This window comes from Triticum aestivum, chromosome 5A (assembly GCF_018294505.1).
Source record: "Triticum aestivum cultivar Chinese Spring chromosome 5A, IWGSC CS RefSeq v2.1, whole genome shotgun sequence".
NCBI lineage: Eukaryota > Viridiplantae > Streptophyta > Magnoliopsida > Poales > Poaceae > Triticum > Triticum aestivum.
Window position 1 is genome coordinate 222,379,085 of NC_057806.1, and position 25,057 is coordinate 222,404,141.

Sequence of the window (25,057 nt, forward strand, 5' to 3'; positions counted from 1 at the left end):
ACCCGAGGGGACGTCCCGCGGCCCGATGGCCACCGCGGAGAAATCAAGATCTAGGTTACACGAAGCCACCAGCGACCCTGCCGTCGCCGCTGCCGGCGACGAGGCCGCCGCAGAGGCTGCAGGAGAGGGGGATGGGAGGCCACCAAGCTCCCCATCAGGCGCACTGCCTAGGACAACGAGATCAGGTGACGCAACAGCAAACTTACCAGACTTACACCGCCGCCGAGAGATCCGAATCCAGCCATCGACCGACGAAGACGCGGCCACCGACCGGCCCCGGCCACCAGGAGCGAACTTGCGGGGAGCGAACATGCTGGGGATTCTTGCGAGCCAAGCAACCAACACTTTGTATAAAAAAGTGTTTTGTGTGGCTACAGCACATCACGCGTGGGAGGTGGGTAGGGGCGGAGAAGAGGAGCCAGCGCTCCTGTGGGTGCTCTGGTGATGAGGTCCACGCAGGAGATAACTCTCGATGGGGATTCTTTTGGTGCTGCTTTTTTTAATGGCTCCACCGACCAGAAGCTGCTGGATATCGCCAGGTGTGCTATGGATTGCAAAAAATAAAATCCTGGATGAACACCTATTATAATTGTACTTGCTGTTGTTCGTTGTCACTTTCATTGTTTAATGTTCATGCTTATCAAATGTTATCACATTATCACATACAATAAATTAAAGTGAGTGAACTATTAGAGCGTACACGGCGTGACCTTCACATGAAATTTACCAGAAAATTTTGCCTTTTTTATGGTGATGATGAGAATGCGCGAGGTTTGATCTTTGTGCTAAGTTCAAATAGTGCAAAGGAAAAAAAACAGAATATAAGCTTGCAAAGCAAGTGACCAACATTTTCTATAAAAAATTCAACATAGTAAAACCTATTTGCTTTCGAATATTAACAAAAAAAAGTTGTATATAAACAATCTCACTTGAATGCACCACTACTCTTCCATCCAAAATAAATTCATGCCTACCAGATCTTATGAACACATTATCAGATACTATAATTAAAATTAAGTGAAATATTAGACAAAGCGTACACGGCGTGACCTCCACATGGAATTTACTAAAAAAAATTGCCTTTTTATGGTGATGATGGGGAGTGCGTGAGGTTCAATCCTTGGGCCAAGTTCAAATAGTGCAAAAGAAAAAGAACGGAACATAATCTTGCAAACCAAGCAACCAACATTTTCTAAAAAAAATCAACATAGTAAAAACCCATTTGCTTTCGAATATTAAAAAAAAATTGTATATAAACAATCCCACTTGAATGCACCACTACTGTTCCATCCAAAATAAATTCATGCCTTCCACATCTTATGAATACATTATCAGATACAGTAATTACAAGTGAGTGAAATATTAGACAAGGCGTACACGACGTGGCCTCAACATGAAATTTACTAGAATTTTTTTCCTTTTTATGGTGATGATGGGGAATGCGCAAGGTTCGATCTTTGGGCCAAGTTCAAATAGTGCAAAAGAAAATGAACGGAATATAATCTTGCGAGCCAAGCAACCAACACTTTGTATAAAAAAATCAGCATAGTAAAAACCTATTTGCTTTCGAATATCAACAAAAAATGTATATAAACAATCCAGTTTGAATGCACCACTATTCTTTCATCCAAAATAAATTCATTTGCATTTAAATCGTATAAAAATTCTAAGAAAAAACTTTTGGATTAGTTATTAAATTCTCGATAGTATACAACAATTTCACCGTCTGTATATCCCACTAAAAACACTTACATCATTCCTCTTCCACCCGATGATAATGCCAAGATGAAGGAGAAGCCATCAAAGGACATCCCGACGATTTTCTCAACTTTATACTATGTCTGGACACCAAAAATCCTTTTTTTAGATGCGGACACCGACCGTGCGTGTTTTTTTAAGATAAAGAGTGTTTCAAATTTTTTTTACTTTACAAAACTTCATGCTTTTAAATATGTTCACCCTTTTTTTTAAATGCACAAAACTTCCAAAAAATGCTCCAACCTTTTTTAAGAAAATCGTTTTAAAATGATCACAAAATTTCAAATTCATATTTAAAAAATATGTGTTCAAAAAAATATTCATCATCAAAATAAGTTTCAATTCTAATAAAAAGATAAAAAAATAAAAAATATTTAATTATTTTAAAATAAATAAATTCTTTTGTTTTCCAAAAAGTAAAAAAATAGAACTGATTACTAGACTATTCCATGCACTACTACTCTTCCATCGGATGAAAGATGTTAGGGTGGCTTATTTACGTCCACACGTCATACTCCGAAAAGCAATAATGTTATGAACTTATTACTAATGTTTATCGAAACTAGATATAAGATATGGCGTGTAGGTTTTACGATATTTTTAGCCCGTTGCAACGCACGGGCATTTGTACTAGTAGGTAAAGATAAAGATAAAGAGGTAAAGAATAAAGATTAGAGAAAAAATTAGGGAAAGATGAGTCGACCGCATTGGGCGCACCTACCACGGTCAGACAAAAACCGGACACGGAGCACGGACCTCCGTTTTCTCGTGCTGCGTTGGAGTTGGGCGTTCGCCGCTGAGGACCCCCGACTGAGCCACTCTCCTCTCCGTCCTCTCTTTCGGCGGCCACACGAAAACAGGAAACCCCAAAAAATACAAATTATATTAAGAAAAATAAAGCACATCTCCAGCAACGATATCTATCGCCTCATCTCGAGAACGCGAAAGCCTCCGGCCGTGGGCGCCGACCGACCAGGTACCGTCGACCGAATCCCTCCAAGCGTCCCATTGCGAACTTTTTCCTTGGTCAATCCGATTGGGCTTTTCTGTTGCGAGTTGGCGGAGAAAACATCGCTGATTTAGTTGCTGCCACCTCTGTGCAGGCGAAGGATGATGATGAACTTCAGGGACTGGATCTCATACCGGCTCGGGTCGTCGCTGCTGGCGGCGAGGCCGTTCGCCATCTCCCGGTCCGACGCCGGCGCCTCCCAGGGCGATGGGGAAGGTACTCTCCTTGCTTGGTTTACCGTGTGTATATATATATATATATATATATATATATATATATATATATATATATTCAGCGTGCTAGCTGAGGGTTCTTGTCCGGTCGTATCGAATTGCTAGTGATTTTTAGCCTTGTTTACAATGATTTAATGGAATTAAGCCTATTTCTTGTTACTGCTTGAATGCAACGTTGGTTCATCGTTGGTTAGTCCCAGTTTCTCTGTCCTAATATATGTTCCTGATGTTTTTTTCTCGACAGTATGCCAAAGGCATACCTTACTTTTATAGAAGGCAAAAAGACATTTACAAGAACTTGTGCAGCATGCGAACATCCCCACATGGATACAACCCACACCAACACCTAGAGACTAAGGCTACTCTCTCACAAATTTGTGGAGTACACCAACACCCATACCAGCTTCTTTCCATTCCTTGATCTCGTCGAAGATGTGCCTATGCAGTTGTTGTGCCACCGTCTTGACTTGATCCGCACGATTGAACACTCTAGCATTCCTTTGCTTGCAGAGTGCCCAAGCCACTGCCGTGGCTAAAGTGTCGAAACCTCTATTGTCTGCGCCATGAAAACTCTCCCTGGCCCAAAGCCACCACTCTAGAAAAGTATCATCCCTGTCGGGTCGTTGCACGGTAATGTTGAGGTCCTTTAAGCAACGATGCCATATTTCTCTCGCGTAGCTACATTGTATGTGAATGTGCTCTGCGTTATCCTCGTCCTGAAGGCAAGTATAGCACGCAGAAGGTGCATCCTGTAGCCCATGCCTAGCTCGGCGATCGGAAGTCCATATTCTATGTTGCACTGTCAGCCAAGTATGGATCTTACACTTCAGAGGGGCCCAATTGCGCCAGATGCAAGTAGCAAAGGGTACTCTCTGTAAGCCTAGGCATAGTCTATCATAGACCGAACGAGCAGTGTAGGACCCCGACACGTCACAAGGCCAAGTGAACTCATCATCCACTGTCGGATCTCGCTGGACTGTGGTGATCGCCTGTTGCAGGTGCAGTAGTTGAATGTGGGCTGTGAAGGACAACTCTCCTTGCACGTCCAACGGCCATGTCGCTCCTGTGAGGGCCTGCTGGATGGCCCGTCTTTTCCTTGTACGCTTTTCCACCGCGCTGACCACCAACGTGGCAACATCCGAGGCCGCAAAGCCATGAATCCATCTGTCACGCCAAAACAGGACCCTTGTGCCATTCCCGACCTTGATCTTTACCAAGCTGTCAAACACCTGTCTCGCCTCCTTGTCCACAACCAGGGGAATTCCTTGCCAGGGCCTCTCTGGGTATACTCTTCTTAACCATTCCCACCTAACCCGCAGAGCGAGGGCTTGGATTTGCAAATTCTTGACCCCCAGGCCACCATAGCCCACCGGCTTGCATATGTTGTTCCAGGCCACCAAACATTGCCCTCCATTTGCCTTATCTTTGGCCGTCCAAAAGAAGGCTCTCATCCACTTGTTAAGGTCATACACCCATAGTGGTGCATCCATCACCAGGAAATGGTGTATAGGCCTCGCTGACATGATCAATTTCACAAGAATGAGCCTTCCTGGCCTCGTGATCAGGCCTCTCTGCCATGCCGGGACCACTTTCTTCGCACGATCAAGCATCGGCTGCCAGTCATTCCTTGTAAGCTGCTTGATCGCCAACTGTAGGCCAAGGTACTTTCATGGAAAATCCGTCGTATCGCACTGAAGCATGTTGGCCACCCTATCCTTGTCCAGATTGTTTCCACGGATCAAAATAGCCGAGGATTTGCTATAGTTAACTCGAAGACCTGACGCTTCCCCGAACGCTTGCAGTGCGCAGCGAACAAAATGCTGGCCAGCCACCGAAGGCCTGATGAAGAGAGCAACATCATCAGCGTAAATAGATATCCTCTGCACGGCCTTAATGCCATGGAATGAGCTGACCACGTTCTCGTTCGTCGCCTTTGTGATCATCAAAGTTAGCACGTCCATGGCGATTACGAAAAGAAGTGGCGATATAGGGTCGCCCTGCCTCATCCCACACGCATGCGCAAACGCTTCCCCTGGCACTCCATTTACCAACACACGCGTAGTTGCCGTTCTCAGTAGGATGGAGATCCATTCAATCCATTTTCTTCCAAATCCTTTAGCCCGCAAAATCTCAAATAGAAACGGCCATGATAACGAGTCGAACGCTCGTGATATGTCGAGATTAAGGAAGAGCCTAGCTTTCCTGCGATTGTGTACCTTCCGTGCGACTTGTTTGACTAGCAAGAAATTGTCATGTAAGCTCCTAGTCTTGATGAAAGCGGATTGGTCAGCCGCGAGCACTTCTTTCATCTGTTTCCTTGCTCTGTTAGCAAGCATCTTAGCAAAGACTTTGGCCGCACCGCGTGTCAAACTAATCGGTTGGAAGTCTCCCACTTCTACCGCGTCCGACTTCTTAGGAATCAGCACAATGTGCGCACGATTGAGCTTCCCAAAGCCACGATGTACAACTTCAGCATAACCGCCATGAGATCTTGCTTAATGATCGGCCAAGCACGCTGATAGAAGGCGCCAATGAACCCATCTGGTCCTGGCGCTCGGTCCGACTTCCTTTATCGTGTTCCACACCTCATCCTCCGTGAATATTTCCTCCAGTTCGTGGAGGTCACATGCTTGAACACCAATGAAATCCAGGGTCCAGGGTGGCCTCCCTCAAGTTAGCCTTGCCCAGTAGTTGCTTGTAAGCAACGGTCAGAGCACGAAGTTCTGGGAGGACAGATGGATTGGAGGACGCTCTGTCCGCGAAATCGCGCCTCTCCTGCACTCCTGCGTTCCCAAAAGGAGAAGGAAGGCCACGACGGTTGCCGACGGCTTGCCGGGGCACCTTTGGGCGCGAGACATCCACGGAGTTGTGGGCATTCACGAAATCGGCCAGTACATCCTGCTATGGCGCTTGATCGAGAGCACAACGCTCTCTGACGCGCCTGACCAGCTCGTGTGGAAGTGGACGGCGTCGGGCATCTACACCGCTAAATCTGCATACACTGCTTCCTTCCACGGCTCGATGACCTGCGGCAACTGGAGGCTCACATGGAAGAGTTGGGCACCCCCCAGAGTGAAGTTCTTCCTCTGGCTTGTCAGCTTGGATCGATGTTGGACGGCGGACCGCCTCGCCCGGCATGGACTGCAGCACCACAACAGTTGCCCTCTTTGCTGCCAGGAGCCTGAAACAATGCGCCATCTCCTCCTTGGGTGTTCCTTCTCGAGGCACGTCTGGTTCGAGATCCTTTCCTGGATGCGCATGACATGCAGGCCCCCGAGCAATGAGGCTACCCTCTTTGATTGGTGGCATGATGCCCGGCAGGTCACGCCCAAGGCGATGCGCAAGGGGTTGGCATCCGCGACACTTCTTACCTCCTGGATGATCTGGAAGCACCGCAACGATTGCGTCTTCAACGACGCACGCCCTTCCATCCGGGCGCTAGTTCACGGCATCAAGGAGGAGGCCAAACTTTGGGCTACGGCAGGCGCTGCTGGACTTGGAGTAGTCTTGCCCCCGACCTGGGACGTGCACTAACTCATGTCCCCTGACTGTAATTCGCCTCCCAGGAGGACTGTAACATAAAACACTCTTTCTTTTCAATACAATGAAATGCAAAGCTTTTGCGTTTTCTCGAAAAAAAAGCCTCGGTGAACACCTCTTCCTTACGAGCTTGATCGGTGATAATGTCATTTCCAAAGCTTATACGCGGGATAAAGTTTTTTGAGCGCCTTCCGTTCGCCACAAGTTGAAACAACTTGGTGTTTGCGTCACCCTCTTTAATCCATCTTAACCGAGACCGCTGCCTTTCTATAGTACATTGGAGCGAGGCTAGGCCCAGCAGGGCCAACTTCAGCGTCCTCCTAAGCCAGAGCTCCTAGATAGTCAACACTTGATGCTCCTGAGCTCTATCAAGCCGAAGGATAACGTAGTTGGCCACTGTCATCTGTATCTTGATGTTGCCCACCTTCCTTTGACCCCATGCTTGGAGTGCATGTGCCGTGCTCCGCAACAATTCATCCAGCCGTTTGAAGGGATCCGTGATGTTCCCATCGCAAACCCAAGCGTCCCGCACCACGTCCAAGAAACCATCAAGCTTAGTCCAAAAAAGCTCGAATCTAAACCTCTTTTTGGGGCAGAACGCCACGGAGGTGGAGAGTAGAAGTGGCGCGTGATCCGACACGTTCGTCGATAGAGCCTGGAGCAAACAGTCAGTGAAGTGCAGCTCCCAATCCACGAAACTAGATTTCTATCAATTTTGGTCATAACCGGTTGTCTCGCTCGTTCGTCCAGGTGAAGTTCCTACCATGCATGTATAACTCTTTGAGTTCATGGTCGTCCACAAAGTCCCTGAACTTGCGCATCATCGCTCTGTTCAGATTAGTGTTATTCTTTTCCGAAGCTCAAAGGATCATGTTAAAGTCCCCGAGAACCATCCACGGTCCCAAACAGCCTGCCCTTCTAACTCTCAGTTCCTACAGGAAATTTGTTTTGAGCTCATCTCCTTGAGGGCCATAGACAACCGAGATCCACCACTTGGCTCCGTCCTTGCTGTGTACCATCCCTGTGAGAAAATTGGTGTCCAGCTGTATGTTATCTATCTCCATGACCGTGGTGTCCCAAGCAAGGAGTACCCCCTCTCTAGTTTCCAACGCAGGCAAATACGCAAAGCCATCAAACGACGGCCCCAAACATTGTATAACACAGAAACGATCAATTACATCTAATTTGGTCTCTTGTAAGCACACCATGTTCACACCCATCGATGTCACAAATTTCCGCACCGCCTTCTTCTTTGCTGGATCGTTCAGGCCTCGAACGTTTCAGCACAACACTTGCAGGTTGAGATCCATAAAGCATATTGATCTCCCACCTCCAACCAAGCGCTCAATGCGTCTCGATCCCCGACGACTGCTCCTCCAAGAGGTCCCTCCTCGCTGGCATATCCTTGCGAAGAGGGCTGCAATGATCCTCATGTGATGCTCTCTCAACGGTGAATCAAATAGCACATGAGTTCCTCTATGGTTGCATGGTCCACTTCCAAGTCTTCCGGGGCCAATCCTAACGCCCGCAGTAAGACGTTTTCAGCCGGGGAGGCCTTTCCTTTCTGTGTCGATGACGCACGTTTGGTAGCTCTAGTCATGCGGCGAGGGGTATAGGGCTCCGCCTCTGGCCTGAGCGTGGTCGCCTGAACTTCTTTGAGGAGCGATGGGGCTAGCTTCTTGACCAGGTTGGAGCAAAACCACTTCATCTTCTCATATGCAGCTGCTTCCTGGGGGGTCATACCTGGGTTGCATGCAGCTTGGACAATCTGCATGTCGCGATCAGCGTCTAGATTAACCTCCACCAGCAGCAGCGAACTCTGGGCCGGCACGTGTCCCCTGCTGTCCCCATCTTTGGAAGCTGCGTTGGTCTCCGTCGTGATCTCCCTTGGGATCGACAGTGGGTATCTGGGCTCCATGATGGCAGCCTCCACTCGAGAATCCACCGTATCATACGCCGCCGATGGGCCCCTCTTGTCCGTCTCCACCGCCGAAACAGAAACCAAGGCTAGATCCTCTGCGGTCCGACTTGACGGCCCTTCCCTGCGGCCCTCGGGCACCTCCTCCTGCCCCGTCACAACCGAAGCCTGAACTACGCAGAAAAGATCTGCAGTGGGTTGCGGGGCGGGATCCACCACCAACAGTTGTGCCCCCTTCGTGGCTGGCCTTGAAGCCATGTCCTTATCTATATCTAGCCCTGCCGCTACTGTCCTGGTCTCACGAACCCCAACCAATGATGGCTCGGAGCCCCCCCAGCCGGTCGTCCCTCCCGCGAGTCTTGCATGGTGGGTGCGCGCTCCACCTGCTGAGTCGCCGAGTTGGCGCCTGGGCAATTCAAACTTCCCGTTGCGGCGCGTGGACTGGCTGTCATGGCGATACGGTCAAAAGCAGATTGTCGAACCGTCAGCCTATCCTGAACTCTCTGCGTGGGCCTCGCAATGCTTTTTTGCTTTGTCGGCATTCATCGGTGGGAGCCTCCAGTCTTGGGGTGTCCCTGGCTGCCCCTCGCCGCCGGCAGTGCCCTCGCCGCCGGCGAACTGCCGTCCGCCACCACGGCCCTGCCCATGCTCCTGAACGCCGCCACTGCGTGTGTCCCTCACCCCAAACTGCCGGTGCCGGTGCCTGGTGGTGACCCCACCGCCTCTCCATCTCATCATCGTCCGGCAAGCCACTTTGTCCATTGTCCGAAGAACCACCAAGGAAGAAGGGCTCGTCGGCGTCGAAGTAGTCTGTCACTGAATCCAGGTGAATGAGAATCTTGCATTGCAGCATCTGCAGCTCAAAAACGTGCTTCGCGGGCTCTGGCACTGCAAGCCACCGACGAGTCGGAATAGATTCCGGGTCCGCCGTGCAAGCCGACAGCTGGAAAGATGAAAGGTTGGAGCACGAACTCGTCTCCAACACCACCAAGTCGACGATGCAAGCAGAGCCCAGCAAGTCCTCCACGACGCTGCGGTCCCAAGCGTGCGGAGGAATACCTTCAATCTCGAGCCGAACCTTGTACCTCATCACCGCATGAACTGCTGCCTGTTCCATTGGCGGAAGAACAACCAGACTCCATGATGCTCCACAACCGGGCTCTGCCCCAGCCTGTTACGGTGATCTTGCCTCGTGAACACCACCAAGAAATCCTCTGGCCTGTAGGGGTGGACCGAGACCCACTCTGCAGAGATGCCCATCTCCGTCTCCAGTGCGTCGAGCACGAACCGTGGTGACACATCTCGCCTGGCGCCGCTCACATACGCGACCATGGCATGCTGAAGGCGCCGCTCCAGGTCAGCCATGGCGGCAGAGCGGCTGACGACGCAGAGCTTCGAGGGCTCCACCTCCAGATCATCTTGAGTTTGCAGCCTGGGGGCCGACAGCAACGGCCAGACTGGCCTCGCCGCCGAGGGGGGCGGCGGAGGGGGTGGAGGAGGTTGCCAGGCCGCGACCGGCTTGTGCCGAGCCGCCGCCGAGTCCGAGGCCTCTGCAACGTCCCGACCCCCAGCAGAATCTGAGCGGCAAGCCACCTTGGCCGCTGCCTCCCGCCTGAGCTCGTCTTCAAAAGAGGGGCTGCACGCGGCCCTCGTGACCCGGCAACCCACAGCGAATGCAGACAAGGTCGTTGGTACAGTCTCGCCGGAATTGCCCCTTCTCGAGGCACCGGAAGCATTTGTCGCGCATCTCCGGTGAGATCTCTTTGCGGACCAGGGAGGGAGGGCGCGGCGCCACCTTTGGCTGCCCAACGCCGCGCCTGCGCTTCCACAGGGTCTTCCTCGATCGGGGGGCTTCCTTTGAGGGAATTGGCCGCCGGCAGGACTCCACCTCCGGCGCCGGTGCCTGCGCCGCCTCCTACGCAGCAGCCGCAGCCGACTTCTCCGAGGCCGAGGAAAGTCCCATACCAGAGACGGCCGCTCCCTGTGCGGGAAAGAGGAGGTGACGGAGAGCGGCCTCTCAGCCATGGCCTAGTTGGGGAAGAGCGAGAGAGGGGTGGCCACCGTCGCTGGAGTGGCGGACGGCGGGAGGGTGGACGCCGGCGTCGGAGTGACGCACGACGGAGGGCTTAGAGCGGAGCGGAGCGGGAGCCCTATGTTCTTGATGTAAAGTTATAGGACTTGGGGATGTTCACTTGCTGTTATTGCAGTTGTGATATCCCTTTAGTGTGCCGTCTATGTTGATTTCATTTGCATAGCTTAAGGTCCTATTGCTAATTGTTGTTTTATTTTTTATTCCGTCACATGGAGACATTTCCTGACGACATTTTGTTATAAAGCCATCCTCCTGTTAAATGTTAAGCTAAATTGGTGGATTTCCTGTTTCAGGTACAACACAAAGTGAGTTTGTAGAAATCGTATCCGCCAACAGATTTCCTTCCAATGATAGCCGTGCACTAGAGGTCACATCCAACCCACAGGCTGTTTCCTCTGGTCTTCTTCAGCCAGATCATGATCACAACAAGTCAGATCCACTAAAGCAAGTTGAGGCACTTCAAATTAAGTTTTTGCGGCTGGTACACAGGACTGGAGTGCCTCCCAGTACCAATGTAGTTGCACAGGTACTGTACAGACTGCAGCTTGCCAACTTGATCAAGGCTGGTGAATCAGATGCGAAGACAACTAACCTTGCTATCAACAAAGCCAGAGTTATAGCAGCAGAACAAGAAGCACCCGGTGGACCTGATTTGGACCTCCCCTTGCGAATTCTTCTTCTGGGAAAGACTGGTGTGGGAAAGAGCGCCACAATAAACTCCATGTTTGATGAAACAAAGGTTGCTACTAATGCACTTGTTCCTGGTACTAGTAGGATAAAGAGGGTTCATGGAAATATCAAAGGAGTAAGAGTTACAGTTATCGACACACCTGGTCTGCTACCTCATTACCACAGCCAACGGAGGAACAGGAAGATTTTGCATGCTGTCAAGCGTTTCATTAAAAGAAACCCGCCTGATATCGTCCTGTACTTTGAGCGGCTTGACCATATTAACAGCAGATGCAGTGACTACCCTCTGCTGAAGCTTATAACTGATACCTTGGGTTCTTCGATATGGTTCAACACTGTCCTTGTAATGACTCACTGTTCCTCATCTCCTCCTGAAGGACCAGATGGTCATCCTTTGGAATATGACGCGTACACCCGTTACTGTAAGAATGTCGTGGAGCGTCATATCCAGCTAGCAGCTTCTAACACACAGCTGGAGAACCCTATTGTTCTGGTTGACAATCATCCAATGTGCAGACGGAACACCAGGGGTGAAAGAGTTTTGCCAAATGGGCAGGTATGGGTATCAGAACTTCTTTTGCTGTGTGGGGCGACCAAGTTGTTAGCAGAAGCAAATTCCTTACTAAAGTTCGAAGATAGTTTTCTGCTGTCACAAGCAAATGCCAGGCTGCCTTCACTCCCTCATCTTCTTTCATCACTCCTTAAACCTTCTGTGTCATTGAGTACTGAGGGTGTTGACAATGAGATGACTGAGCTATCAGATGAGGAGGATGAATATGATCAGCTACCACCTTTCCGTGTTCTAAAAAGATCTGAATATGAAAAGTTGACCAAAGAACAGAGAACTGCATATCTTGATGAACTGGACTACCGTGAGACTTCATACCTCAAACAGCAGTGGAAGGAGGGAATCCGGAGCCAAAAGCTTGCTGAAGCCCAAAACACCGAAGCATCATCTGCAGTCGCTGATGATTATGAAGAGAGCACATCCCCAGTTGTGCACATATCAGATATGGAAATCCCATTAAGTTTTGACTCTGATTATCCAGCACACCGCTACCGTCACGTTATAACTAATGATCAGTTGTTTAGACCAGTTTTGGATCCCCAAGGATGGGACCATGATATTGGGTTCAATGGTATCAATTTTGAATCATGTCATGACTTAAAAAAGAACATATCAACATCTATTGCTGGACAGATGAGGAAGGACAAAGAAGACATGTATATCCAGTCGGAATGTTCAGTAAGCTATAGTGATCAAAGGCGCTACTCATTGATGGGGGGCATGGATATGCAAACAGCGAGTAAGGATTTGGTTTTTACTGTTCATGGGGATGCCAGGTTCCAAAATCTGCCTTGGAACACCACCGGAGGAGGTATTTCTGTTACTAAATTCGGGTCAAAGTATTTTTCTGGGGCCAAATTAGAAGACTCCATCACCATTGGGAAACGAATCCACTTGGTAGCCAATGCCGGGAGGATGGTTGGCGGTGGACAAGTGGCAGATGGAGGTGGCCTGGAAGTCACAGTAAGGGGGAAAGACTACCCTGTGAGAGAAGGGAGCACCAGCATGGCGGCCACTGCTCTGTCGTTCGAGAAAGAGACTGTAATCGGGGCGAATCTTCAGTCTGTCTTCCGAGTGGGCCGTGGGTCAAAATTATCGGTCAGCGCAAACGTAAACAGCAGAAATCTAGGCCGGCTCTGTGTCAAGATCAGCACGTCAGACCATGTGGAAATAGCTCTGGTCGTGGCCGTATCACTGGTCCAGTTCTTGCTAAGGAGAAGATTGCTGCCGACTGGCAAAGGCCACCAACAGCTTGACACCGACTTAGATGAGTAATAAGTGAACAGATAGACGGAAGAGTAGACAGCCATTTCATGATGTAAACGTTCAGCAGTTGGGAGTCGTACCTGGTCAAGCTACTGTACCCGCCGCTAATGTGGGGCTCCTAATTGTACAGATTTCCTAAATCTATGTCTGATTTTATTTTATTTTGAAACAAGGCAAAAGTCTTCCATTTTTATTGATTAAAAAGAGGAATTTGCAAGAAAACAACCGCAAAAGTAGCACAAGATACCTAAGTGCTTAGCCCCCGCACGAGAGCAACTCTAGCAGATCATGTAAAATGATGCAGTACCGCGGAAGGCATGGCAGAATAGATCTGCTAAACCATACTGGATATTTGAAATTTAAAGTTTGTGCCATGATAGTTCTGTTAGAAATAAGCCACGCATGAGTATGTGCTCGTGTGTGTGATCTGTGTGCATGGGTGTGCGTGTGTGCTCTTGGTATGCGTGGCGTGGTGGTCAGCACGTGAGCTAGCTAGATGGGCATGCATGCATGTATTAGTTGCGGTGTTTAGCAGGTTGTTAGCAGCGACCGGTGGAGATGGCCGCGTCAAGCGTATAGCTAGCTGGAGAAACGTGGGCGTTGCGTTTGCTGTAGGACTACAAAGCGGCCGTCGTGGGTGTGTGTTTGTACTGAGTAGAGCACCATGTAGACATTGCAAAGAGAAAAAAGATTCGGGCGGTCGTGCGCCTGTGGCGGCGTTCGTGCACCGGCCGGAGAAACTTGTGTCCACTGTGTTCATCTCCTTCCTTCTTTCTTGTTCGAGCGAGTGAGGAGAGGGAGAGGTAGTGTCACACCCTCGATGCGACTATATCTCCCATGTGTCGAGGCACGACTTAGGGACATAATCGCATTGAAGGCATATGTCGCAAGTTAGGCAATCTTCACAACATCCCATGTAATATAAATAATAAAGGGGAAATAACATAGTTGGCTTACACTCGCCACGTCAATCAAGTACATAAATAACATTACATCATCCAAACACTCATGGCCCGACTACGGCGTCAAAATAAAAGATAACCCAACAAGCGACAAGGTCCCAATCACCCCCAACTGGGCACCACTACTGATCATCGGGAAAGGAAACATAGTATCGTTGAGAGTCTTCGTCGAACTCCCACTTAAGCTCAAACGCGTCTCCTGAAGCGGAATCATCAGGCCCTGCATCTGGTGTAAGAGTAATCTGTGAGCCACAGGGACTCAGCAATCTCGCACCCTCGCGATCAAGGCTATTTAAGCTTATAGGTAAGGCAAGGTAAATATATGTGGAGCTGCAGCGAGCGACTAGCAAATATGGTGGCTAACTTATTCGGAAAAGAGAGCGAGAAGAGGAGGCAAAGCACGAGCGAGAAACTAGAGAGCAACCTGCGCAAACATTACTCCAACATCGTGTCCGCTTTCCGGACTCCGCCGAGAAGAGGCCATCACGGTAACACACTCAGTTGATTCATTTTAATTAAGTTAAGGTTCAAGTTATCTACAACCGGACATTAACAAATTCCCATCTGCCCATAACCGCGGGCACGGCTTTCGAAAGTTCAAATCCCTGCAGGGGAGTCCCAACTTAGCCCATGACAAGCTCTCACGGTCAACGAAGGAATAGACCTCCTCCCAAGACGTTCCGATCAGGCTCGGTATCTCGGTTCTTCAAGACACTTCGACAGGTTAAAACAAGACCAGCAACACCGCCCGAATGTGCCGACAAATCCCGATAGGAGCTGCACATATCTCTTTCTCAGGGCACACTCAGATTGTCCTAGGTACGGGTAGGCCAGCCCAGAGTTGCCCCTGGTGGCCACCGATAGCTGACAGGTGGACCAACACTCAGAGGAGCACTGGCCCGGGGGGGGGGTTAAAATAATGATGACCCTTGAGTCTGTAGAACTCAAGGAAAAGAAAATGCTAGGTGGCAAATGGTAAAACCAATGTTGGGCATTGCTGGAAAAGCTTTAATCAAGGCGAACTATCAAGGGGTTCCCATTATAACCCAACCGCGTAAGGAACGCAAAATCCGGAAACATAACACCGATATGACGGAAACTAGGGCGGCAAGAGTGGAGCAAAACACTAGGCGAGAGGCCGAGCCTTCCATCATTTACCAAGTATATAGATGCATTAAGATAACAAGATAATATAATGATATCCCAACAAGTAAAATAAATGTTCCAACAAGGAACGACCTCCAATCTTCACCTGCAACTAGCAACGCTATAAGAGGGGCTGAGCAAAGCGGTAACATAGCCAATCAACGGTTTGCTAGGACATGGTGGGTTAGAGGTTTGACATGGCAATTTGGGAGGCTTCAAATCAAGTGGTAGGCATCCTAGCATTGGCATAGCATAAGAGCGAGCAAACTAACATAGCAAGGATAGTAGTGATTTCGAGGGTATGATCATCTTGCCTGCACAGTGGTCAGAGTTGACTGGATCCTCGAAAGCAAACTCAACGGGCTCCTCGTTAACGAACTCGTCTCCCGGCTCTACCCAAACAAGACAAACAAGCAACAAGGACACAATCAACCACGTGCAAACTCAAACAACACAATGCAAAGATGATATGCTATGCGGGATGTGATGCGGGATGTAAAATGCAAGATATGACAGGAAATGCACGAACCTGGCCTCAACTTAGAATTCCAAGTGTGCCACTGGAAAGATGAGACAAAATCGTTTGAAAACGATATAAAGAACGCCGGAATCGGAGTTACGGTTTGGAAATGGCAAGCGATTCAAAAATGACACCGGTCTGCGATTTACAGCAAGTAGGCATCTAAATGCAATGAGATGAACATGCTACAGCACCCAAACAAGACAACAAAATACATGGCAGAGATGCACACAAGATGCTTAACAAAATTCTATCACTGAGCTACGGCCAATTCATCCATTAACAGGTTCAAACAAGCATGGAAAAAATGCATATGGCAAACAGATCTCAGACTTAGTGAAATCAACATTTGTCTGGAATTTCAAATCAGGTAGCCCTCTTCGAAGCAACAAAAATACATGCTACAGGATCTGAACATGGCAAAGTAAAGCATGGCATGGAGCTACTCAAAGAGCTTAACAAAAGTCCCTTAGTGACCTTGAGCCAAAAGGGATCAGAAAATACAATTGCAAGCATGTGAACATAGCAAAAACATAATCAGTTTTCATACTTAGTGAAAACTGACACATGCTGAAATATAACTCAAGTAGGCATGTTTACGAGCTCGATGCACTCACTACGGTGCAAGGCATGGAAAGACAAGCATACACCCATCAAGAAGGCACAAAATACAAGCTGGACATGTCAAGAACAATAGCATAGCATGCACGGATCAACTACAACATCACCGGCAAAATTGCAAACAAGTTGACAATCTGTCCAGATTCACAAAGTAGCAAAAGTAGAGTTTGATTGACTCAAGCTAGGTTGCTCCATAATTGCAAACAAAGACATGGATGGATAGAGCACTACAATATTAACAAAACTCCCTTACCGATCATCATCAAAAGAGGCACGGATCACTAGGAAACAACAAGAACATATGGCATCATGAGATAAACAGCTCCAGGACTTAGTGAAAATGCTAAGTCCCTGAAAACAGAATTACTAAGTGCACCACTTTGCAAGCTTGCACTAGTCACCACACACATCACAAAAATACATGGGTTGCACCTCTGGAAAGATGACAAAACCCTTAACAAAACATATGTAGAGCATCAGGGCATATCATGCACACATTAATCATGACAAAAAAGACAAAAACCTAAACGGATTAGCAGATCTGACAATTAACTCAAGTAGCCCTCTTCTAACAGCATTTCAGGCATCAATATGAACTCAAATGAAAATGATGCAATGGAACGAAATGATGTACTCTCTGAGATGAACATTTTGATATACTATATGCATGAATCGGAGCTACGGATGCAAAGTTACGGCAGGTCAAAGTATGTAACATGGGCTAGGGTTTCTGAGGGAAAAGTCAACCGAGACGAAAATATCCCAGATCTGGATCACACGCGGATCGAGGATCACCGTAGATGCACTGTTCGCCGGAGTTGGAGGGGGGTCGCCGGACTTGGAGATTCCGGCGGAGGAGGGGGCGGCGGCTGCCGGAGCTGGGGCCGGCCGGAGCGGCGCGGGGAGGCGCGGCGAGGGGCGGCCGGATCCGGGCTGGGAGGCGCGGGGCGACGCGACCGCGATCATCGCCGGCGCGGGGCGAGGCAGCCGCCGGCGAGGGCGCGCGCGGGTGGCGCGGTGGCGGGGAGGCGGCGCGAGGAGGCGGGCGCGCGCAGCGAGGCGTGTGGCGGTGCGGGCCGTGGGGGCCCGGTCTGGGCTGCGGCGGGCCCGCGCGGCGGGGAGACGCGGCGACATGGGCGCCCGGGCGGACGAATCCCGGGGCGCCACGTGGCGGCGGACGACGGTCCGGACGTGTCTGTCGGTGGCGAAATGTGTCCGGTGCGCGTGAAGACGAATGGATCTAGGGTTTGATCCGGAATTTCGGAGGAGGGGCTAGTTTTATAGGTAGAGGGAGCTAGGAGAGTCCAAATGAGGTGCGGTTTTCGGCCACGCGATCGTGATCGAACGCTCTAGATGATGGAGCAGAGTTTGGTGGGGTTTGGGCCAAATTGGAGGGGTGTTGGGCTATAACACACACGAGGCCTTTTCGGTCCCTCGGTTAACCGTTGGAGTATCAAACGAAGTTCAAATGATACGAAACTTGACAGGCGGTCTACGGGTAGTAAACCAAGGCTGCTTGGTAAGTCTCGGTCCAATCCGGAAATGTTTAATCCCCACACACGAGAGAAAGCTAGAAATGACCACCGGAGGAGAACGGAGCGCTGGAATGCAAAACGGACAACGGGGAAAATGCTCGAATGCATGAGACGAACACGTATGCAGATGCAATGCACATGATGACATGATATGAGATGCATGACAACGACAACAACACACGGAGACAAAACCCGAACCCGAGGAAATAAATATAACTTAACGCCAGAAACGGCAAGAGTTGGAGTACAAATTGGGAAAGTTACATCCGGGGTGTTACAACACTCCACCACTACGAAAGGATCTCGTCCCGAGATCTAGGACTGAAAGAACACCGGGTACTCAGAACCGAGGTGATCCTCGCGTTCCCAGGTAGCTTCACGGTCGGAATGGTGTGACCACTTGACTTTGAGAAATTTGATTGACTTGTTGGTAGTCTTGCGTTCAGTCTCTTCAAGAATAGCAACTGGGTGCTCACGATAGGAGAGATCTGCTTGGATCTCAATGTCCTCGAAGTAGACGGTGCGGTCAGGAGTCTTGAAGCACTTTCGAAGCTGAGAGACATGGAACACGTCATGAACATTTGCAAAGTTTGAAGGAAGCTCGAGTTGATAGGCGAGGTCGCCTCTCTTGCTGACAATCTTGAAAGGTCCCACGTATCCGGGGGCAAGCTTCCCTTTGATACCGAAGCGACGAGTAACTTTCATAGGAGAGACACGGAGGTAAACATGATCTCCGATCTCGAAAGCCAAATCACGGTGCTTACTATCATAGTAGCTCTTCTGGCGGGATTGGGCTGCTTTGAGGTTATCACGAATGACTTTGCACATTTCCTCTGCCTCTGTGATTAAGTCATTACCCAAAAGCTGACGTTCACCGGTTTCAGACCAGTTGAGAGGGGTACGACACTTCCTGCCATACAGAATTTTAAAAGGGGCCTTGCCCGAACTTGCTTGAAAACTGTTGTTGTAGGAGAATTCAGCATAAGGAAGACAATCCTCCCACTTCATGCCGAAGGAGATCACACAAGCCCTGAGCATATCTTCAAGAATCTAGTTGACACGCTCGACTTGACCGCTAGTTTGAGGATGAAAAGCTGTGCTGAAGCGGATGTTCGTGCCCATGGCCTTCTGAAAAGAATCCCAAAACTTCGAGGTAAAGATGCTGCCACGGTCTGAAGAGATCACTTGTGGAATACCGTGCAGAGAGACAATACGAGAGGTATAGAGTTCCGCCAATTGAGCTGCAGTGATCGACTCTTTGATAGGCACAAAGTGAGCCACTTTGGTGAGTTTATCGATGACAACGAATATAGCATCATTGCCACGCTTGGACTTTGGGAACCCAGTCACGAAGTCCATTTCAATGTGGTCAAACTTCCATTCTGGAATGGCAAGAGGTTGGAGGAGACCAGCTGGCCTTTGGTGTTCTGCCTTCACTCTTCTGCAGACATCACATTCATTCACGAATTGAGCGATCTCGTGCTTCATTCAGGTCCACCAATAAGCTTGCTTGAGGTCCTGATACATCTTCGTGCTCCCAGGGTGGATGGAGAGGAGAGAATTGTGAGCCTCATTCATGATCACTTTACGAAGGTCACCTTTGGGTACAACAATACGACCCTCGAAGAAGAGAGTGTCCTTGTCATCAAGGCGGTAACACTTGTACTTGGGTTGTCTCTTGGCAATCCCAATCTTCACCTTTTTCACCATAGCATCAAGAAGCTGGGCTTGGCGAATCTGGTCTTCCAAGGTAGGAGAGACTTGAAGGTTGGCGAGGAAACCTTGAGGAACAACTTGCAGATTAAGTTTGCGGAAAGCTTCACAAAGCTCGGGTTGATAAGCCTTGAGAATCAGACTGTTGCAATAAGCTTTCCTGCTCAATGCGCCAGCAATCACATTGGCCTTGCCTGGAGTATACTCAATACTCGGATTATACTCTTGAATCATTTCGACCCATCGAGTTTGCCTGAGGTTGAGATTAGGCTGAGTGAAGATGTACTTGAGACTCTTGTGATCAGTGAAAATGTCCACTTTTCTTCCCAATAGAAGATGTCTCCAAGTCAAAAGAGCATGCACAACTGCCGCCAACTTGAGATCATGAGTGGGGTAGTTCTTCTCATTAGGCTTCAACTAGCGAGATGTATAAGCAACAACTTTCTTCTCTTGCATCAATACCGCGCCAATACCTTGGAGAGAGGCATCACAAAAGACCTCGTATGGCTTGGATTCATCAGGCGGAGTCAGAACTGGAGCAGTGATCAATTTCTCTTTCCAAGTGTTGAAAGCAATATCACACTCCGGAGACCAAACGTAGTTGACGTGCTTCTGGAGAAGATTTGAGAGAGGCTTCACGATTTTAGAAAAGTTTTCAACGAATCTTCGGCAATAGCTTACGAGACCGAGAAAACTACGGAGTTGCTTCACGTTCTGAGGAGGTTCCCAATTCACAATTGCAGACACCTTCTAGGATTCACGACAATGCCCTCGGCAGAGATGATATGACCAAGATAAAGAACCTCATCGAGCCAAAATTCACACTTGGAGAACTTGGCGTAGAACTGATGTTCCCTTAGCTTATCAAGAACCAAACGCAAATGCTTGGAATGATCTTCCTTATTCAGGAGTCTTCTCAGTTTGGTTATCCGGAGTCCATCAACTCAGGATTATTCATTCTCAGATTTCAGCTCTCTTTCTCTAAATCTTACCGATGCATCGTTCAAATATCCTCTAATCAGTTCATGATCTCTTCGTTTCTCATGGATCTAAATTCTCTCAAGCATATTCGTGTATTTCCTAATCCTTCTCGGTGTTTCTTCATGTTTTATTCGTTCTTTTTCAATTCTTACGATGGTTCTTCCAAGATTCTTCTTCCTTCGTTTATCATATCAATGCATTCGTGCTTTCCAAATTCTACCGGTGGATCGTTGAAGACCTTATCAAGTTGAGCTATATCTATCTTCATCCTTGCTACGAGAATAAGTAGTATGCCAAATCCGTGGATTGTCATCAATTTAAATTGGCGAAGGACACGCATAACATAATTCTTATTCTTGTTTCATCGAGTAAATTCAATTCTTGCTTTCCGGAGTGGTTCATCATATCATATTCTTAGTTCGAGATGCTTTATCTTTTCTTTCCCGGAGTTCCAAGCTCTAATTATCACGGAGATCCATCTAAATCATTGCAAGGATTCACCTTGTGTTTTCAATTTCTCTTTCTTTTTATTCTTTTGTTACTGGAGTTTCTTCATGGAGGCTATACATGATGGTTCATCAAGGATTTATTTTCTTCTCGAAGCGTTCATCAAGATTCTTTTCTAAGGAGCTTAAGTTTCTTCATCTTGCAATTCGGAGTGCAATTCTTTCTTCCATATCATTGGAGGTGGTATTATGTCATTCTTGATAATTTGAGTTCATGCTTCATGATTCACATGTTGTTAAGAGTGAGATATGTTAAATCCATCAACCTCTTCGTTGGAGTTATCTTGGGTTATATTTCACCTAAAGCTTCCCCTAAGGATTGTTGCTATTATGGTGTTTATAATTAACCCAAGTTCTTTTATCCTCACGGTGAAATAGTTTCTCGTCTCCTTGGTCATACCAATCCAATTCTTTTTCCCGTGAGTGGCAGGTTGTCACCTCATAATTTGAGATGTATCCCATAAGACCATTTAAAGCTTATTCTTTTCATTGTTGTTTTTTCCAACAATTCCGTTCGAACCTTCTCCTAAAGATGCTTTTTCAAGCTCATTTGAGGTAGAACATGTTGTTTTTTCTTCTCCGTTCTTTCCTTTTCTTTCTTTCATTCCTTCCGGAGGCATTGTGATGTTGCTCTTTTTCAGTCATCATCTTGAATCATGAAGATCATAATCTTTTCATGCTTATCCTATTTAACCGGAGTGTTGTGACCTTTTTGCTCAATTTCTTTTCGCCTTATCAAGCCTTGCACCTCTTTTCAACCAGAGTGCTGTCTTAGATCTTTCTTACCCCTTGTTCCATTCATTCAATAGTTCCGGAGACAGTGTGTCGTGTTTTCATTCAAGTATCTTCTCATCTTATCAAGTTCTTATTCAATTCTTTTTCTTCTCAACCAGAGCGCTGCCCAAAGCTGTTCTTCCTTGTTCCTCTTTGCTAACGGAGTGCTTTCAACTTCATTTATCTCCGTTGTATTCTTTTTCGGAATGGCTTAACCTCTTCAAGGTTCTTTGGTTTCACTCGTTTGTCAAAGAAGCAACTTAGTTTTACCTCTTCTCTTTCTCTTCCGTTTGTCCCTCCGGTGCCATTCTAGATCTCGGGACGGGATCCTCTCGTAGTGGTGGAGTGTTGTGACGCCCCGAGACCGATGTGCCAGGTGTCGTCCAGTTATTCGCTGTTGTTGCCTTGTCATTGCTTGCGTGTCTTGCATTGCATATCATGTCATCATGTGCATTTCTTTTGCATACATGTTTGTCTCATGCATCCGAGCATTTTCCCCGTTGTCCGTTTTGCATTTCGGCGCTCCGTTCTCCTCCGGTGGTCATTTCTACCTTCTTTTCATATGTGGGGGTTAAACATTTCCGGATTGGACCGAGACTTGCCAAGCGGCCTTGGTTTACTACCGGTAGACCGCTTGTCAAGTTTCGTACAATTTGGACTTCGTTTGATGCTCCAACGGTTAACCGACGGACCGAGAAGGCCTCGTGTGTGTTGCAGCCCAACACCCCTCCATTTTGGCCCAAAACCCACCAAAACCCTCTCCATCATCTCGGTCGTTCGATCACGATCGTGTGGCCGAAAACCGCACCTCATTTGGACTCTCCTAGCTCCCTCTACCTATATATATGTGCTCCCCTCCGAAATTCGCGGTGCAAACCCTAGATCCCTCCCTCTCCTCGCCACCGGACAAACATCCCACCGACGGACACGTCCGACTTTGCCGTACGCCGCCACGTGGCATCGTCTGATTCGCGCGCACGCGTGCCCACTTCGCCGTGCCGCCGGACCCGCCCGAGGCCCATCGCCGGCCCGCCTCTGGGCCGAACCGGGCCAGACCCCGCGCGCCGCCCGAGCTTCGTTCCGCCACCTTCCTCGCCGGCGAGCGCCGCCCGGCGCCGCCACCGCCATCGCCGGAGGCCGCAACTCCGCGCCTCATCGCCGGTCTTCAACGCCGCCGCCTGCGAGCCCGCGCCCCGCGCGCCGTCCTCCCCGCCGCCTACAGCGCGCCCCGCCGCTGCCGCCTTCACCCGTCCCCGCGCCGGCAAGCTTCGCCGGAGCTACTCCGCGCCGCCGCCTCGCATTCGCCGGCGCCGCTGCCCGGTCTCCGTACTTCGTCGCCGTCCTCCGCGGCTCCACGCCGCCCCGTCGTCCCGGACCGCGCCTCCCCGCCCGCCTCTCGCCGAGCTCCTCCTCGCCGGCGCACCGCTTCGGCCAACTCCGACCGGCTTTCTTCCTCCACTCCGGCGTGATCCCGGAGGGTGGATCGGATCCACCACACCCTCCATCCAAACGGCCTCGTCCAGATCCGGATCTTCCCGTCTCGGATCCCTCCGTCCCGCGTTGACTTTCGCGGAGGTATAATTTCACTAAGTCCCCGAGATTCCCAGATTCATATGCACATGTTCATCGCATCGTAACTTTGCATCCGTAGCTTTGTTTTGGGCATATAGCATATCAAAATGTTCGTCTCAGAGAGCACATCATTTCATCTCATTGCATCATTTTCAGTCGAGCTCATCTTGATGCCCGAAATGCTGTTGGAAGAGTGATATTTGAGTTAATTGTCAGATCTGCTGCATCAAATAGCTATTTGTCATTTTTGCCATGATTATTGTGTGCATGATATGCCCCTGAGCTCTACATATGTTTTGTTATATGCTTTGTCATCTTTCCAGAGGTGCCATCCATGTATTTTTTGTGATGTGTGTGGTGACTAGCACAAGCTTGCAAAGTGGTGCATTCGTTAATGCTGATTTCAGAGACTTAGAATTTCACTAAGTCCTTGATCTGTTTATTTCAAGATGCCATATGTTCATGTTGTTTCCTAGTGATCCGTGGCTCTTTTGAGGATGATCAGTAAGGATGATTTGTTAATCTTGTAGTGCTCTATCCATCCATGCCTTTGTTTCCAATTATGGAGCACCCTAGCTTGAGTCAATCGAGCTCTACTTTTGCTATTTCGTGAATCTGGGCAGATTGTCTACTTGTTAGCGATTTGCCGAGGATGTTGTAGTTGATCCGTGCATGCTATGTTGTTATTCTTGCCATGTCTAGCTTGTATAATGTGTATTCTTGATGGGTGTATGCTTAGTATGTCATGCCTTGCTCTGTAGTGAGTGCATCGAGCTCGTAAACATGCCTACTTGATATCTGATTTGCATACTCCAGTTTTTCACCAAGTCTGTGATTTGATTATGTTTTTGCCATGTTCACATGCTTGCAATTGTTTTCTCTGATCCCTTTTGGCTCAAGGTCACTAAGGGACTTTTGTTAAGCTCTTTGAGTAGATCCATGCCATGTTTTACTTTGCCATGTTCAGGCCCTTTAGCATATATGTTTCATGCTCCAAAGTGTGCTACCTGATCTGAAATTCCAGACAAGTGTTAATTTCACTAAGTCTGAAATCTGATTACCGTTTGCTCTTTTGCCATGCTTGTTTGAACCTGTTAATTGATGAATTGGCCGTAGCTCAGTATTCATCTTTTGTTAAGCATTATGAATGGGTCCCTGCCATGTATTTTGATGCCATGTTTGGGTGCTGTAGCATGCTAATCTTGTTGCATTTATATGGCTACTTGTTGTATATCTCAGACCGGTGCCATATGTGTTTTGCTTGCCATTTCCAAACCGTGTCTCCAATTCTGGCGTTCTTTATATCGTTTTTAAGAGAAATCACCTCACCTTTCGAGTGGCACACTTTGATTTCCAAGTTGAGGCCAGGTTCAATCATTCCTTGTCAAATCATGCATATGCATCGCATACCACATCCCGTATATCATACCATGTTCATGTGTTGGTTGTTTACTACGTTGTGTGCTTCTTTCCGGTGTTTGCTTCTTCGGGTTGGTTCCGGTAACGTCGCATTTGTGAGGACCCATTCGTCTACGTCCGTTTATCTTCTTCATGGACTCGTTCTTCTTCCTTGCGGGATTTCAGGCAAGATGATCATACCCTCGAAATCACTTCTATCTTTGCTTGCTAGATGCTCGCTCTTTTGCTATGCCT

General features: G+C 48.5%; 1 protein-coding gene across 1 annotated transcript; it reads left to right on the forward strand.

The window, feature by feature from the left end:
- The first annotated feature begins 2,535 nt into the window (after positions 1-2,535).
- On the forward strand, positions 2,536-13,246 carry LOC123102832 (translocase of chloroplast 90, chloroplastic). Its single transcript, XM_044524265.1, has 3 exons — positions 2,536-2,734; positions 2,862-2,983; positions 10,844-13,246. Exons 2-3 carry the CDS (start codon positions 2,869-2,871, stop codon positions 13,081-13,083), a joined length of 2,355 nt encoding a protein of 784 aa, XP_044380200.1. The 5' UTR covers positions 2,536-2,734; positions 2,862-2,868; the 3' UTR covers positions 13,084-13,246.
- The last annotated feature ends 11,811 nt before the right edge of the window (positions 13,247-25,057 follow it).